Source organism: Sorghum bicolor, chromosome 1 (assembly GCF_000003195.3).
Source record: "Sorghum bicolor cultivar BTx623 chromosome 1, Sorghum_bicolor_NCBIv3, whole genome shotgun sequence".
Lineage (NCBI taxonomy): Eukaryota > Viridiplantae > Streptophyta > Magnoliopsida > Poales > Poaceae > Sorghum > Sorghum bicolor.
In genome coordinates this window covers 1,239,351-1,256,854 of record NC_012870.2, presented here as the reverse complement: position 1 = coordinate 1,256,854, position 17,504 = coordinate 1,239,351, and the positions used below count along the sequence as shown (strand labels likewise).

Sequence of the window (17,504 nt, the reverse complement as noted above, 5' to 3'; positions counted from 1 at the left end):
CGTGGCGGACTCCGCCTCCAAAAGTTGGCTGCAGGACAGCGAAGCGAGGACGATGCTCGCGTGCTTTTGAGTTTTTTTTTTTAAGAAAGGCCTTGTTAGTTCACCCGAAAACCATAAAGTTTTCAAGATTTTTTATCATATCTTTTATCATATTGAATCTTACGACACATGTATAAAGCATTAAATATAGATAAAAATAAAAATTAATTGTACAATTTACCTGTAAATCACGAGACGAATCTTTTGATCCTGATTAATCTATAATTAGGGCCTGTTTGGTACAGCTCACAACAGCTTTATGAGCTATTGTGAGCTGTTTTTTTACCAAACACTTATTTTCAAAATAGCTTTATGGTGAAGCTGTTTTTCTACTCCTCTCACAAAGATATAAGTTGGATGAAGCTAGAAAAAAGTAGCTTATTGTAACTTCTCCTTCATTTCTCTCTCTCAACTATGCATGAAGTAGTTGGTGAAGCTATTTTGTCAAACACTTTCTCCAAAACAGCTCAGCTTCATCTAGAAAGTCACTCATGAAGCTATTTTCTAAAAAAACAGCTTTACTAGTGAAGTTGAGCTGTGTCAAACAAATCCTTAGACAATATATATCACAAACAAACGAAAATAATACGGTAGTGAAATCCAAAATTTTCTAGCATCTGAACAAGGCCAAAAAGGTGGGCGAAGCTGAGGAATATCCCATCGCCCGCCATGGAAGATGCCGCCGCCGCCGACCAACGTCGCTGTCCGGACGCTCCGGCCACTCATGGCGTCCCCTGATCCAATCCCCACCATTTTTGGCGTTTTCTTTCCAATAGCTGCACGGCACCGACTGATCACACTCGGTGTTCATCCCATACAGTTTCTTGCGTATACTCCTTCCTAGTGGAGTGTGGACTGTGGTTTGGCCCATGCGAAACGGGAATCTCCTGTTCCAATGAGGTCTTGTTTAGATACGAAAAGATGTTGGATTTCGTTTGTTTAGATAAAAAAGATTTTGAATTTCGTTATTATAATATTTTCGTTTGTTTATGGTAAATATTGTTCAATTATAGAATAACTAGAGCCTTGTTTAGTTCACCTCGAAAACCAAAAAGTTTCAAGATTCTATGTCACATCGAATCTTTCGACACATGTATAAAGCATTAGATATAAACAAAAATAAAAACTAATTGTACAATTTATATGTAAATCGCGAGACGAATCTTTTGATCATAATTAGTCTATAATTAGATAATATTTGTCACAAACAAACGAAAGTGCTACAGTAGCGAAATCTAAAATCTTTTCGCATCTAAACAAGGCCTAGGATCAAAAGATTCGTCTCGCGATTTAAAAGTAAACTGTGTAATTAGTTTTTATTTTTGTCTATATTTAAAACTTCATTCATGTGCCGAAAGATTCGATGTGACGGAGAATCTTAAAACTTTTTGGTTTTCATGGTAAACTAAACAAGGCGTGAGTCTGGCTCGAGTGGTACGGTTGCAAAACTGGAAAAGTGCTCGACCAGAACCAAACATAGAACTTGCATATAGTGAGGCTCAAAGTCCGGCAGCGGAGATGCACATAACAATCACGCCTAAGAGCATCTCCAAAAGCTATTCTAAAAACATTAGCTAAATTCTACTATTTAGCCATTATATAAAATAAAAAAGCCTTAAAAATATGCTACTCCAACAGCTTAGCTAATTTTTTTGCTTTTCTATATTTAAACTCGCCACGTGGACACACAGGTGATTAAATCTCAATTACTCAACGTCTCTTCGTGGCTGTTGTTATTCGTGCACGCACCAGGCTGCCCGATCGGACGAACCAGAGGCTTCTTGACCAAATCGACGTGTGAGAAGGGAGCTCGCGCATGCAGAACATGCAGCCACCACCTGAAAATCGGAATATGGCGAGCGAGCAGGCTTGCTTTTTATGGCCATCGGAAAAGACGGGATGGCTAGCTTGCCAATTTAGGAAGTGTTTAGATCTGCTCCACAAACTTCGTCGTGAAGCAGCGGCGATCTTCAGCACTAGAACCCGGAGTGGCGCTAGAATAGGGGATGCAAGCAGGTGCTCCTGCGCGCGGGAGGCCTGCACGTTACTATTGCAACTGCAACGCCGGCCAGCGATGAGCGCTGTTGCAGTTGCAGGGCTTGTGGGTTCACCTACGGAGGTCTTGTTTAGATGTACCAAAAACTCAAAACTTTACAAGATTCTCCATTATATCGAATCTTGCGGCACATACATAGAGTATTAAATATAGATAAAAATAAAAACTAATTACACAGTTTGTCTGTAAATCGCGAGACGAATCTTTTAAGCCTAGTTACTCTATAATTGGATAATATTTGTTAAATAAAAACGAAAGTGCTACAGTGTCAAAATCCAAAATGTTTTTGCATCTAAATAAGTCCCGAATTTGCAGGCTAACCAACCTGCTGTTTACGGCTGGGATGGGCCGCTAAGGTTTGTTTTCGCAGGTGGGCTTAGCAGGAAAACACGCGCCTGCTTGCACCCGACTATACGTACGTGTGGAGAGATGTGCTCTGCTGGCAATGGATCGATCGTGGACATACACATACACTACAGAATAACTGCTGTGCTAGTTTTTCGTTTTGCGTATACATACAAAATTAACCTTTTTGCATTCCGTTTCATGTTGTTGCTTTGCTCTTTGTATGGTCAAACGTGTACATCCTATAAATAAGTATACGCAATATTTATGCAATGAAAATGGACGGCGCAGCGGGTTTTATGTGATTTGATTGATGACCCGTGATCCTTGAGTTACTTAGGCCTTGTTTAGTTTCTAAATTTTTTTTAAGATTCTCCATCACATCGAATCTTACGGCACATGTATGGTGCATTAAATATACATAAAAACAGAAACTAATTGCACAGTTCATCTGTAAATCGCGAGATAAATCTTTTAAGCCTAGTTCCGCCATAATTGGTCAAATTTTGTCAAATAAAAACGAAAATACTACAGTGTCAAAATTCAAAAATTTTTACGAACTGAACAAGGCCTTAGTAAACAATAGCTATGATAACCAATATTTAGTAAACATTGGATGTCTGCTCTGCAATTCATCAGTTTAACGAATCGGTTCAAGCTTGTGTGTCTCCTTTTTAATGGTAGCAGGTAATTACGTACTGTAATGTGCCTATAAGAAGGAAATAAGAACTTTTGCTTATTTTTTTAGTACTATTACTACTATCCAAATGAATTTGTAGGTGGACTATTTCGTTTTTCCAGTAGCTGTCTATATTAAATAATGAGACATACTCCAAATTAGCAGCATGTGTAAAAAAAACTTTTTATTTTTTTCCTCAAAAAAAGTTCTATTGTTTTTTCTATTTTTTTAAAAAATCTATACCACGTGAAGTTTTGTTTAATGATTATTAGAGAGCGAAGAAGAAAACAAAAAACTACTTTCAAGTCTAAGCCAAGCCCATTGCAGTCGGCAGTCTGAAATCTTCTCCTATCGGCCCAATACTAGAGGCCCATGTACGTACGTGTCCATCTCCATGCATGTCTCGGTAGCCCACGAGAACTGAACTCAGCGGCAGAACGCGTTCGAAGCGTTTAGCACCACCTCGCCAGCCGAAGTCGGATGCGCCGTGAACTCCCGCTATATGATGAGCGCCCGGTGCTCCGTTTCTCCATACTTACCTGGACGGGGTCGACTGGCGAACACGAAGGCCCGTGGCCTAGGTCAGTGGCCCTCATTGCACGTTGAGGGCGCGCTGGCTTACCATCTCCCCAAGTGGGAGAGTGGACGTCGTAATTTGTGGTAGAGGGGGGGTACGCGTTCGCGCGGCCCCTGCCAATCTTTTGAATTATTAAATTTTGGTCCCTAGAGTATAAAGTTTGCGTCCCTTGGCTCTTGTTTGTCTCCCTGGGTTTTCGTTTTGGCTCCCTGATTATCCTCCTGGCGTGTCCCGGAACTTGCTTCTGCCGAAGTGCGAAGCTTGTGTTAACCATCGTTTTTTTTTTTTTGAAAAATGCTTTGTTTGACACCATCATCTTTTTTTTTTATATAGAAAGATTTTGACGGCATCATCAGGTATAAATAAAATGCATTGTTTCAGGAGAGCAAAGCGGAAATCCCTAACCAAAAAACATCAGTTTTCCTCCTCCAATAAGATGTTAGTCGTCGTCATTACCTTAGCATTCAATAACACATAAGGTGATAAAATTAAAACGAATGGTACTCTATTCTGACCAGACCATGTGAACCTTGGATCTTATTCAGTGACAATCCACAGCGTGCCTCTCCTTTAATCCAAACGGCTGGCTTTGGTTTAAAGCAAAACTTCCAAGGCTTTTGATTGTTCCGGCCGCCAAGGAGGGTCTCGTTCAGCCACTCCGCGCATCCAGTGCGGGTTGTTTTGGCCTCGCGGCGACGGCGGCGGCCGGCAAACCGCAGCGCCTAGAGATATGTACAGTGTGATGCTTTGGGCTTCACTATAAACTAACTAGGCTCAAAAAATTCGTCTCATAAATTACAATACAATTAATTATTTTTTTATCTATATTTAATATTCTATATATGTGCCGCAATATTCGATATGATAGACAATATTGAAAAATTTTATATAAATTTTTGAAAACTAAACAGCCTCTTTATTCCACTCGTCTGTTGCTTATCAAAGATCTGAGAAGGGCCAGACGCAAATTCGATCACCAGAGAACTTTTCTTGATCATCTGGACAGGAAAAACTAAGCAGGGATCAACAATGTATTGGACAATTTAATCGAGCGGAAAGAGACTACTCATCTAAGTTAAATCTTCAAAAAAGAATACAGTGTTTTTTTCCACCACGGGTAAACCCAGATTTCATTACTTGAAAGCAACGAAATTACAGAGTTTACAGCCATTACTCCGATCACCCAGGGGTCAAGAGCAAGCCGACCAAAATAACCAACATACCATTCAACTTACATAGCACCACTGCACCAGCATTAACCAGGGCAGACACTACAAAAGCAAAGCAGATTACAGCACAAAGGCTATTCTCAGACCCTTCGGAACCCAGCTTGAACAAAGGCTTGTCCTAGATCATTGGCAGCTCCTTGCCTGCTCGCACTTGTTAATTGGGAATGGAGAGCATCGGTCTTCAAGATTTCCTCACCTTGCTCCACTTGTGGTATGAGGTCCTTGTTTTGGAGCCCTGCCAAATATGAGAGAAAAGAACACATCATGCATACACTCTCGGCAGGAGACATCACTCTCTTTTTTTTTTCAAAGCAAACAGATGCTTTCCAGAGAGACTAGCAAACCACTGCCAAAACAACCATGTAGTAGACTGTACTTTATACATGCCCAAAATTGATACAAAAAAATCCATGCCCAAAATTGATAAAAAAAGGACTATTAGTTGCTTTTTTTCTGATTTCATATAAAACCAGACGGGGATCTGAGAGAGAGAAAATGTGGAGCGGACACCTAGTGCTGCTGGCTTACTTCTTACATTCAGGTTCAACATAGGACTGGCCATTACCCTCTTCTTACATTCAGGTTCAACATAGGACTGGCCATTACCCTCCTCGCATCATTCTGAGACAAGGTGCGCATCAGAGAGATCGGTGATGCAAGGGCGCAAGGGCCAGAACAATGACAACTACCAGCGCTGGAGTAGAACAGTGACACTAGCAGAGACAATACATTATCTATCTCCTCTACCGATACAAAAAATGGAAGGCAATATATTTGCACGGCGCAGCGAAGATATTATCTATCTCCTCTACCGATTGAACTTGCAATATTATCCGGCCAATACACAATTACAGGCGCACTGGCCCTGCTATGGAAGCTGGGGCACAGAGCAAGACCACGCATAGCTTTCTACTATTGGTACTAGTTCTAGACCTGTGGGTTTGGGGCCAAGTGGGCAAACCAGAAACAAATGTATTATCTGAATTCCAAAATGCAAAACACTAATATTACAGGTTACTCTACCCTATCACAATGCATCAGTGTAAAGAGAGAATGGTGAACTAGTCATGGCTAGCTAGTTTTCTTGTGCCAATCAAACAAGGTATAGTAACTTCCACATGCTCAAAATACAATGACTTGCAACATTAACCGAAAAAGATAGTCATATGTAGTTGCTGGACAATGCATAAAAACCAATCACGCAATACTAGCATATGAAATGGATGGATGGATTGATTGGCAGAACAGAAGGGGCTACTTACTCATCGAAGATGCCACGGCTGCGAGCAAGCTCGAGGATATCCACATGATCGGTGGTTGGAAGAGGAGCGGTGGGGACCATGAGCACACTCCTGACGAGAGGGTCGAGTTCGGGGCTGGGGCTCGGAGTCGCAGTCGCAGTCGCAGGCGGAGTCGGAGTCGGAGTCGGAGGCGCAGTCGCAGGCGGAGTCGGAGGCGGAGTCCAGATCTTGGCGCCGGCTCTCACCTTCCTCGTGCAGATCCTAGGCTTCTGTGGCTTCCGCGGCTTCTGCTCCCAGCTATCCGAGGAAGAGGAGGAAGCGGAAGAAGGGGAGGAAGGCAGGGTCTGGGTGAAGGGCATGGAGCACATGGCGATGCCGTCCTCCCCCTCCCCCGCCTGACCTCGCTGGCTTTGGCCCTGACTCTGCCGTTCCTGTGTGAGAGGCGGCGTGCTGAACACCTCGGCCTCCTCCTCCTCCTCCTCCTCCTCCTCGCCGCAGACGATGCAGTGGGCGCGGGCGAAAAGGTCCGCCTGCGAGGCGGAGGTATGGCCGCAGTCCCTCTCCAACTCCTCCACGCCGCCGCGGGCGAGGAGGTTCGTCTGCGAGGCGGAGATATGGCCGCAGTCCGCTTCCAACTCCTCCACGCCGCCGGTGCCGATGCAGTGGGCGCGGGCAAGGAGGTCCGCCTGCGAGGCGGAGATATGGCCGCACTCCGCCTCCAACTCGTTCCTGATTTGTAATACTCTCGCATCGGCATCCGCGTCCCCAGCGGAGGCGGAGCCTGAGCCGGAGGCAAAGACGGCCATGCCGCCGAGGCACCAACGGAAGAAAGTTGGGAGATTGGAATCCGAAGGAGAGGGAACCGACCTCATACCATCCATGCGCCTCCCATGTCGACTGGCTAGGGTTTGGTTTAGTTGGATGGGAAGGACGGCTGGACAGGTCGTGGCGGGGGCGGGAGGGATCGAGGACTGAGGAGGGTCGCCGGGTCGGAGGGAGAAGCCGAGAAGCGGGCGGTGGCTGTGGCTCCGCCGGGTAAATGCGGAAGGACGCCTCGGGGAGCGTGATGGGCCGCTATGACGGGCCGAAATTTACTGGGCTGGGCTGGGCCTCTCGTTCTACCTGCTTCTGATGAAGGAGAGAGAAAAGGAAGGAATATTCGCAATTGATACGCACCTCTACGCCGCCTTCAGCCTTCTCCCTCTCCGCGTGTGGTCGCCGCCGGCGCCTGTCCCCTAGCTCCCTAGGGCCTGGAAGTGTCGCCTCGCCGCCGCGCTTCCACGGTATGCACTCTCCACGTCCCCACTCGTCGACACCCCCCCCCCCCCACCCAGGGACCAGGAAGCCCCTCCGGCCTTCGCTGCTTTCAGTGAGAGCGCGGGTTGTCACTGTGTGTGGGGGGTTAGCCTGGTAACAGATTCAAGGTCGTCTGCTTTTGTTGGTGTGGGCACTGTTTCGGTTGAAGTTTCGATGATGCGTGATTAGTAGCTCAGAGTTTGCTTTTCGGTCTTATTACTTGCGTGATTTTGGTCGCTGGTTTACTTAGAGATAGCTGAGGGTTTATGTAGGCGCTCTTCTTTTTAACAGGAAAGATGTCTGAGCATCTCTTCGAGGACACCTTCATCGTTTCCAGGCTAGATCCTGATGGCAAAAAGTTTGACAAAGGTAATTAGAACTGACGTTTTCTTGGTTCAGTTTGCCTTGCTCATATCAGTGTCCCTCATGATTTAGTATGATTTCACCATTTTGATGTTCAGGGCACTGTTAGCTGTTCTCATGGTTTAGTACGATTTCACTATTTGATAGAATTAATTGTGGAACCATCTAAAGCAGATAAGCGATTGGCAATGGGATTGCGTTAAAAATGAGAGAGTGGGTTATTTCCTTTGATACCAATAAGCTGTTCTCATGATATTTCGCTGTGCCATGTGCTTGTTGTGTAATTGGAGCTGCCATGCTCATGCTGTTAGATTTTAAGAGTCTTTGTCTAATCTAGTTATAATTTGTAAATATTTTTTTTGTTGGATAATGATTATACTTCCCTTTTCCTCACTTGGCTGAAACAACACGCCTTCATATCATATTAATTTTATATACTGAAAATCTCGAGTTGTCTGCTATCTCTAGTACTTGTTCTTGTAGGGCATACAATTAAAACCTAAAGCTGCACCCTGTATATTGAAACAATTTGCATGCAATTATTAACAACTATCTAAAGGTTCTTATCTTGAATTATTCCACTGTATACTGTGTTACTCATCTATCCACATACTACTTTCTAATTCGCTGCTTCTTTGTAACTTTATATAGGTACTATCGCTATTCTATAGTTAACTAACTATGCTCAGTTGCCTGCCTTGTTCTAGTATGATCTCATGTTCTGTTAATCCCTTGCGTGTGTACAGTTTCTCGTGTTGAAGCTCGCAGCGAGCAGTTAGGTATGTATATGCAGCTGGATGTTGCTACGGATGTGTATCCTCTGCGTGCTGGTGAGAAATTTAACATGGTTTTAGCGCCTACTCTGAATTTGGATGGCACTCCAGATACTGGCTACTACACACAGGTGATTAACTTATCCATTTTGTTGAATTTGCATCATGCAACTTGAATTTTAATGAAATTCACTGATGCAATACAGCATCCAGGTAACAGTGTCTTTGGTTGATATGATATCACCAATTTGATGTAGCATGTATATAAGACCTATTTATCATTAAGTGTCTAATTTTCAGGCTGGTAGAAAAACTCTGGCAGATAATTATGAATATGTCATGCAAGGGAAGCTTTACAAAATCTCAGAGGACACCTCCAGCCAAAATGCTAAAGTGTATGGTTTTCTGCTTTTCCCTGAACTGAAAGCTATCAAACAGTGCAGCAATTTGCACTTTTTATGCACTAGAGTTTAAAACTGATTCCGTTAGCATGAAACTGTTGGAGCATTCGATTCACTTGTTGTGGTGCTACTACATATTGTATAAGATTTGTTTCCTATTGTTGAGCTCTTCCGGTGCATATGACAGCTCACTAATCCACTATTGACTTATGAATTAAGAATCAAAGGATTTCTACATTGTTTGACCTTATCAGCACATCAACTATAAACTTAATGTTATTCATGGTTCTAAAGGAAATGTACCTATATATCCTGATGAAGCCCATATGATGAATCATGCTTGTGAGAGAATTGATTATGCAAAGGCAATTCTGTGAAGTACTTTTGAACATCAAAACAGCTTGATTTGAATATCCCATTAATCATGATTTATCTGCACATTCTGTTCATCTGATATGTAGCATTATTTGCATATAGATATATAAAACTCCGTCAAGGTCACTTCAATGTCGTAATGTTGATAAGCAAGAATAAAATGGTTTCAGTTGATTTTTTTTTTAAAAAATAACTTAAATGGCTTCAATTGATCTGTTTAAAGTTTAAACCTTCATATTATTGTAGATTCGAATCTTATTTTGCATAGGCAGTAGTTCTCCAAAGTCTCACGCGGTACTTTTCATTTTACTTTCAGGGAGATTTATGCATCATTCGGTGGTCTTCTGATGCTGCTCAGGGGTGACCCTTCCACTGCTGCTAGCTTTGAGCTGGATCAGAGGCTTTTTCTACTCATGCGCAAGGTTTAAAACTACCGCGGAATGTGCTACCTACCCTGATAACCTAATGCTAGTTGTTCACATTGAGGCTATTGGTGTTTGGCCTTGTTAATACCTTACTTTCCATCTACGTTACACGAGTACGGGTACGAGTATCGGATACAATACGTATCGGATACGCGAATACATACTTTCTAAAAATAAAACCTACTAAAATGGTGTATCCGAGTATCCGTATCCGCGTATCTGACGAGTATCGGATACGGATACGTCACCCCCTTGGAGTATCCGTGTAACATAGCTTTCCATCCATGGTGCTTGACCTTACACCCTTGCTTCCCCGTGGGTGAAGCTTGTTATCTGGTAATGAGTACTGTCTCCTTCAACATGGATTCATGTTGTTTACTGTCATTTTTTTTTCGAGATTGGGCCGTTCACCTGTATTTCAAGAGGAGGTTTTAAGAACAACAACAATACGAACAGAACCTCGACGGTGAGGAGCCAACGGTGTAAGGTCGAACACAAAGCCTAGCTACTGGAAAAGAGGAGCTGGAGATTACATAATGACACTAGAATGCGACCAGAACGGGATAGCTAAAGGCAATGGCCCTGAAACTAGCCAGAACCCAATCCTCAGCTTTGCGTAGCACCCACCGGAACAGCTCCGGAACTCCTGCTGATCCATGCGCGAAGGTTCTGTTATTTCTCTCCTTCCAGATCACCCAAGAAACGAGCAACATGAAGGAATCGAAAGCTGGCCGTAGAGTGGCGTCGAGGCGAGCTCGCTGTCGAAGCCACCAACCCGTGGCTTCCTCGTCCCCGACCGGAGCAAGCGTCCCCAGGCCCAACGGTGACAGCAACGCACACCATACCTTTTTCTCGTCAGGGCACTCACAATGTAAGACTCTATCACAGAGTCCAAGACATTTAATTACATATTATTTATGGTATTTTGCTGATGTGGCAGCATATTTATTGAAGAAAGATGTAGAAAAAAATAAGACTCTAAGTCTTATTTAGACTCCAAGTTCACATTGTTCGAGATAATAAATAATTTTAGGCTCTATGATAGAGTCTGCATTGTGAGTGCCCTCAGAATAATTGTTGCGCTTAATGAGAGATCCATAATTTTCATAGCATATTATTATGTGTAAGGCCAGTCTCAATGCATAGTTTCATGACACAGTTACCAAGACTATAAACTAGGTAACCAAGTCACATGAGTTTCATGGAGATGAAACTCTCTCATTTAATGACCCTGCCAAGTCAGCAATTTTGGTTATGTGACACCCTATTTAATGTGCATGACACTCTTATGAAATATGCATTGAGACTAGCCTAAGTGTAACCCTATGCGTCGCGTAGTTGCTGATCCCCAAGACTCATTTCTAGGTTTGTGCTCTGAACTTGTATATCATCATGTGACCGACGTGATTTCGGGAGTATCAGATCAGATAGATGTCAAGGAAGTTTTGTGCTGCCAGTTTTATATTGGCGGGGAGAGTCTGAGTCGAGTAGACTGGATGCTGAGTCGGAGGAGCATTGTGTTACAACATGGTTCTCCACTTGCACGGTCGATTTCTCTCTTCAGGGGTACCGTTCCAGATTTGGAACTTGCCTGAGCATAAATCAACAAAACGCAGTTTTTTTGTGCATTCTGAAGATTGCCCTAGAGCGTCGTTCTGAGGCCCTGTTTAGTTTCCACCTAAAAAATATTCATCCATCCCATCGAATCTTTGAACACATGCATAGAACATTAAATATAGTTAATCCATGATTAGCCTTAAGTGCTACAGTAAGCCACATGTGCTAATGACAGATTAATTATGATTAATAGATTTGTCTTGCAGTTTCTAGACGAGTTATGTAATTTGTTTTTTTATTAGTTTCTAACCCTCGACATCCTTCCGATATATTCGATGTGACACCTAAAAATTTTCATCTTCAACCTAAACAGAGTCTGAACAGACATTGCACTGCTTGCGGTTTTAGCTTCCTCGCCTTGCACGTTCTTCTCGTCTCCGTCTGCTGCCAGATCAGAAACTGAAGGGACAATGTGGGATATCAAAATTTGTACAGATAATTCATAATATTATATATATATATATATATAATTCACAATGTTTGACCATTTGTCTTATATAATTTTTTATACAAATAACAAAATAAATAAATCATTTTTAAAGTATCTATAATGATAAAATAATTTATAATAAAATAAATAATATTTATATAACAAATTTTGATAGGATGAATGATTAAATAAAAAATTAAAAAATTAAAATTGACACTTTCAATAGCACGGATGTTAACATGTATTTCCTCTATTGTCCCACCACCACCGTCGTTTCTTTTCTCCCAAAGGCGAAAGATACCGATGTCGGATCTCCTTTAGTTTGCGAAAAATTTTAGGTTTGGCTATTGTAGCATTTTATTTATATTTAGCAATTATTATCTAACTATAAATTAATTAGGCTTAAAAGATTTATTTTGTAAATTGCAGATAAATTATGTAATATATATATATATATATATATATATTATTTAATACTTGATGCGTGCGACCAAAGAATCGATGTGATGAAAAATATTGAAAATTTTTGGGAACTAAACAAGAGCTAATTCGCGAAAATTTTTAGATTTGGCTACTATAGCAGTTTTGTTTGTATTTAGTAATTATTGTACAATCATAGATTTATTAAGCTCAAAAGATTCGTCTCGCAAATTACAAATAAACTATATAATTAACTATTTTTTATCTATATTTATTACTCTATACATGCATCTAAAGATTTGATGTGACGAAAAATCTTCATCCACGACTTCGGGGCCGAATACTGAACAACCTTTTCAACCAGGAGGCTCCGCTCCCCAAGAATTCAAATAAATGGTTAGGTGGGCTAAGCCTTGTTTTTCAGATTGTATGAAACATTAAATATACATAAAAAACTAATTATATAATTTATTAGTAATTTGTAAAATAAATCTTTTAAAATTAATTAGTACTCAATCTATCCTAAATTATAAGTTGTTTGAATTTTTTTACATCAAGTTTGACTATTCATTTTATTCGAAAATTTGTGCAAAATTTTACTTTTTTGTCGTGGCTTAGTTTATTAATAAAAGTTCTATAAGAATGACTTAAATTTAACTTTATTTGCACAAATTTTTTAAATAAAACAAGTGATCAATTTCTTAAGATCAGAAAAGTCAAACGTTTTATAATTTATGATTTATGATGGAGCGAGTATATGATAAAATATTAATTACTCATACAAATAAAAGTTTTTTTGGTGGGGCCTGTTTGGTACAGCTCACAACAGCTTCATGAGCTGCTGTGAGCTGTTTTTTTTGCCAAACACTTATTTCCAAAACAGCTTCATGAGTGAAGCTGTTTTTCCCCTCCTCTCACAAAAATATAAGTTGGATGAAGCTGAAAAAAAGTAGCTTATTGCAGCTTCTCCCTCATTTCTCTCTCTCAACTATGCATGAAGTAGTTGGTGAAGCTATTTTGCCAAATACTTTTTTCAAAACAGCTTAACTTTATTTAGGTCACTCATGAAGCTATTTTCTAAAAAAACAGCTTTACTAGTGAAGTTAAGCTGTGCCCCGAACAAGCCCTAAATTCCAAATTTCTCAGCGACACACATAGACACTCCACTCCAATTCCAAATTTCTCCCGCGCAGGACGGGCGGGAAGACGAAACCGCCGCCTGCCGGAGTGGAAAGGGGAAAAACCCGCCGCCATCGCATCGCACCCCACCCCACCCCACTCATCCGATTTCGATTCGATTCGCCGGTGACGCCCGCAGCGGAGGGGATGTCGAGCTCCTTTTCCTTCCCGAAGTATAAGCCGACGGAGATCGTGGACGCGCTGCAGATCTACGGCATCGCGCCGACCGCCACCTTCCAAGCCGATGATGTCGCAAACCCTCGGCCCGGCCTCGTCGCCGAAGTCCTCGAACTCTTTATCGCCAACTTCCTCTGGTATGCCCCGCCGCTCCCCCCGCCCCGAGCTGTCCCGTCTCACCTGGATCCGGCCTCATCTCTGCGTTTCCTTGCTTTGGGGGGGCATTTTGCTTGTTGCAGCGAAGAGCCCGACGAGCAGCTACAGCTCCAGGCGCTGCAGGTGCTCGACATCCCGGAGCACCAAATGCACCCTCTACAGTTCTCGCGGATCTACAAGAGGGCCAACGCCTTCCTCCAGTCCATCCAGTTCCGGGACCTCAATCTCCGCGACCTCCTCCGCGCCGATGGCCCCCGTGTCGTCCACATCCTCAGCGCCCTCATCAATTTCCTCCACTTCAGGCACGACAGGATCAGCGTCCTCGCCCTCATCGTCCAAGAGTACGAAGCGCTTGAGGAACGGCAGAAGGAGCTCAGGGCTAAGATCGCCGAGGTCTGGTTCCCATCCTCGTTCCTTACACTTTTCTGCCTACTTGTCCAGGGAAATACTTAGATTTTCTCTCCCTGTGAGTGTTTTCTTTTCTTCGTTTTTCCCCCTTTTATTTTCCACCTTATACAGCTTCAGAAGACGAACGAGGAGCATCTGCTTAAGGAGCAGATGGAGGCGCCCGTGGTCCAGCAGCTCGAGAAGGAGGTCAATGACCTCAAGCATAGGCTTCATGATTACAACAGAGAGCAGCTGTCGATGCGCAATGCATCCAAAGCCTTGGACGAAAAGAGAGAGGAGATACTCAGGAAGGTGCTGATTCCTGTCTTGCGTTGCATTTTTCCTTCCTTTTTACTGGAATGGTGCTTGGGCTTTTCCTTGGTCTGTTTTTTATTCTTATGTTCTGTGTGATCGACGCAAAACAGAGATTTACAATGTGGCTTTGTGTTTACATATGTCAACTTTGAACCTCCTGCGTACTCTGGCTGCGGTCAATAATCTTGGCACTGCTACCTTGTTGCCTTAAGCTACAACACCTAGTACTTTTCTTATTTGGCGTATTGTTGACACCTTCTGTCAATAAATTGTTATCCATGAAAACTAAGAGGTATGTATGATCTGGTTGTTGCTCAACTGTTCACCATGTTATGCTACCAGCATATGAAAAGAACAAGTTTCCCATGCATGTAATCAAACATGTTATATTGAGAATGTGCCTACTGCCTACAGCAATGGACACTATTGGAATTTGGAAGTAGTATGAGCTAGCATTGAAACTAGTTTGTAAGTCATATGCTTAAGAATTCTGTTCAGTGCCAACAACAAATTGGAAGTATGCATGCTTACTTGTTTAAGAAAGCGATCTTTTATCATAATTGGAAGACCGAAGACGTTTAGTTATTTAATCAGCCACTGAATGCAGACATTTTTTTTCTTCCTAACTAATAATCGATATTTATTAGCATCGGCTTTGCTTTGTATATATGGACATTGACCAGCAGAGCTGCTTAAACTGGATCTTTTTTGTACTCTATTCAAAGCAATACTCCATAATATTACATTCACTGCTTGTATTTTTTTCCTGGCAGATCAAGCAGGCTGATTTTGAGTTGGTGAAAGTTATGCAAGAAAAACAAAATCTATCTGCCAAAATTGTTCATTCCCCTGAAAAGCTCCAGGTAGGCTGTATGTTTGTTTGTTTTAAACTGCTACAGTCAAAGTTCATCAGGAACTGAATGTGTTGGAATGCTGAAGCTAAAAAGACTGAAAGCCATCAGTACAAGCAACACTGTAGGTTCTAGAATTACTTTCCATGGTAGAACAGCAAGCCATAGTTTTCCTAGCTGTCTTACTCAATGCAACTAGGACTAGCAAGTATGCTGTCATCCTTTCAACTGTCGGAGTGACCTTTTCTCTTCACAGTTCAGCATAACTGTGAATGAATTATTGCTCGCAAAAAAAAACTATGGATGAATTATTCACTCTACATATCATTGCAATCCGCGAATCATTAGTGCTTGCTTCTTTATGTGGTAGGATTGTTTTTTTTTCATGCGCTTACATTGTCAAATTGCTTTGATCAGAGTTATGAGCTTCAATCAGATAATCATCATCTTGTGCTAGCTTCCATAATAACTATGGATTTTTATTTTCTATATCAAAGAGGAACCTTGAGGAGAAGAAAACAGTCCGTGATGAGTTGAAGAACTTAGAGAAGATGACAATGCAGAAAGTCCAAGAGAAAACCAATACTCTTGAGATGTATACTAAGGTATTCTTATGATGCTATAAATTTCTTGTAAACAATACAGATCATGTGCTAATCCTGAGTTCCCATTTAGTTCTCCCCACAACCTCAGATCATTCTTTTCTTACTACAGCTGATGGGCAGTTTCCTCAAATGATCAAATCACAAGAATCATTTGACATTTATTTTTTTTCTTGTGAGGCTGGACCTTATTTCTGTATACTCCATTGACATAGTTGCATGATAAATGTCTTTATTTTGCAGGTTTCTGAGAAACTAACAAAGCATCTCTCTAAAATTTCTGCTGTACTTGAAAAGGTATGAATAGCGTCAAGCTTTCCTTCATGCAAGATATTTTTTCCTTTGGCTGATTGCACCCTTGAGTCAAATTAGTATAACAATGATTGTACAAATATATTATTCATGCTAGAGTGCTGCTGCTAAAGCTTCTGAGAAGGATTTTAAAGCACACAAAGAGAAGATTGGTGATCAAAATTTGGAGATAAAGGCACTTCGCAATGAAGCTGCTGAATGGCAAATGAAAGGTTAGTATATTTTTAGCATTGCTCAGGTATTATCAAGTCAGTTCTTAGTTCAAATGTTATCATCCCATCACTGTGCATGAACATCTTGCAATTAGTACTCGAGAACGAGGCCAAAGTGAAAGCAAAGGAGAAAGAAAGGGATCAAAGAGTTGGAGAGCACAATCGGAAGATGACTGCATTGAAATCTGAAGTTGAATCGGAGCAGAAGTGCCTTGAGGAGAAAGAAAGAAAAATAAAGGAAACGATTGACAAGGTGATGTTCTTATCCTGGATGTGCTGCTGTTGAAAAGAATCCTTTTGAAATTGCACTGCATGAGTTGCCACATCCTGTTTATTGCTTTACAAGTTACCTTTGAATTTGATTGATACCTTCGAGCCTGATTAGTAGCTGTGGCTCTATACTATAAATCTAGAAGGGAAAACATAGGCTATGCATCCAGTACTTCATTTCTAAAGCCTTGTAGGCTATTATCATCCTTTTTCTTTATTGTGCGTACCTCTTTCACATTTTGTGACATACTGTCTGCCAATCAGGGTTCTGAATTATGCTTTCAAGCTGATTCGGTTGCTGAAGCTGGAAGGAAGAAAATAGAGGAAATCTATGGGAAGTATGATCAAGTTTGTGAGGCGGTACGTCCTAGCTAGAAACCTATTTGATTTCCTAAAAGCACACTAGTCCATAAAGAACATTGGTTTCCTTGAGGTTGTTTGCTGAAAACAGCTTTTTCTCCAGTCTAAGGAGTACATGGATGGCTTGGATCAATCCTTGGAAGAGACTGATGAAGCTGCAGTGATGTTGAACACTATATAGCCCAGAGTGGCGCTTGATGTGGTAAAGTGACCATCGGGCAATTTTGTCGTGGACAATTAGCATAGTATAATTGTGCTAGTGTGCGGCTTTGTGTATATATACCTGCACTGGATCGTGTCGTGTGTGGTCACTTTTGCATCTCGTTTCATGTTGCTCTGATCGTGTGTGGTCAGTCAAACGCGTCTGTACTAGTTTGCCAGTGAAAACGGATATGTTAGCCGGTGATGAGGCCTGGA

The 17,504-nt window shown here is 41.8% G+C and overlaps 3 protein-coding genes across 3 annotated transcripts; 2 read left to right on the top strand and 1 right to left on the bottom strand.

The window, feature by feature from the left end:
* On the bottom strand, positions 4,746 to 7,332 carry LOC8080155 (translation initiation factor IF-2). Its single transcript, XM_002463476.2, has 2 exons — positions 6,188 to 7,332; positions 4,746 to 5,160 (listed from the first exon to the last, which is right to left on the bottom strand). Exons 1-2 carry the CDS (start codon positions 7,045 to 7,047, stop codon positions 5,118 to 5,120), a joined length of 903 nt encoding a protein of 300 aa, XP_002463521.1. The 5' UTR covers positions 7,048 to 7,332; the 3' UTR covers positions 4,746 to 5,117.
* LOC8080154 (DNA-directed RNA polymerases II, IV and V subunit 8B) lies at positions 7,323 to 10,183 on the top strand. Its single transcript, XM_002466061.2, has 5 exons — positions 7,323 to 7,449; positions 7,754 to 7,831; positions 8,572 to 8,729; positions 8,899 to 8,993; positions 9,691 to 10,183. Exons 2-5 carry the CDS (start codon positions 7,759 to 7,761, stop codon positions 9,800 to 9,802), a joined length of 438 nt encoding a protein of 145 aa, XP_002466106.1. The 5' UTR covers positions 7,323 to 7,449; positions 7,754 to 7,758; the 3' UTR covers positions 9,803 to 10,183.
* On the top strand, positions 13,437 to 17,504 carry LOC8080153 (kinetochore protein nuf2). The gene is made up of 10 exons (XM_021450788.1): positions 13,437 to 13,759; positions 13,862 to 14,171; positions 14,298 to 14,477; positions 15,254 to 15,343; positions 15,829 to 15,936; positions 16,177 to 16,230; positions 16,343 to 16,457; positions 16,553 to 16,710; positions 16,992 to 17,087; positions 17,191 to 17,504. The coding sequence occupies exons 1-10, from the start codon at positions 13,593 to 13,595 to the stop codon at positions 17,266 to 17,268; spliced, it is 1,356 nt and encodes a 451-aa protein (XP_021306463.1). The 5' UTR covers positions 13,437 to 13,592; the 3' UTR covers positions 17,269 to 17,504.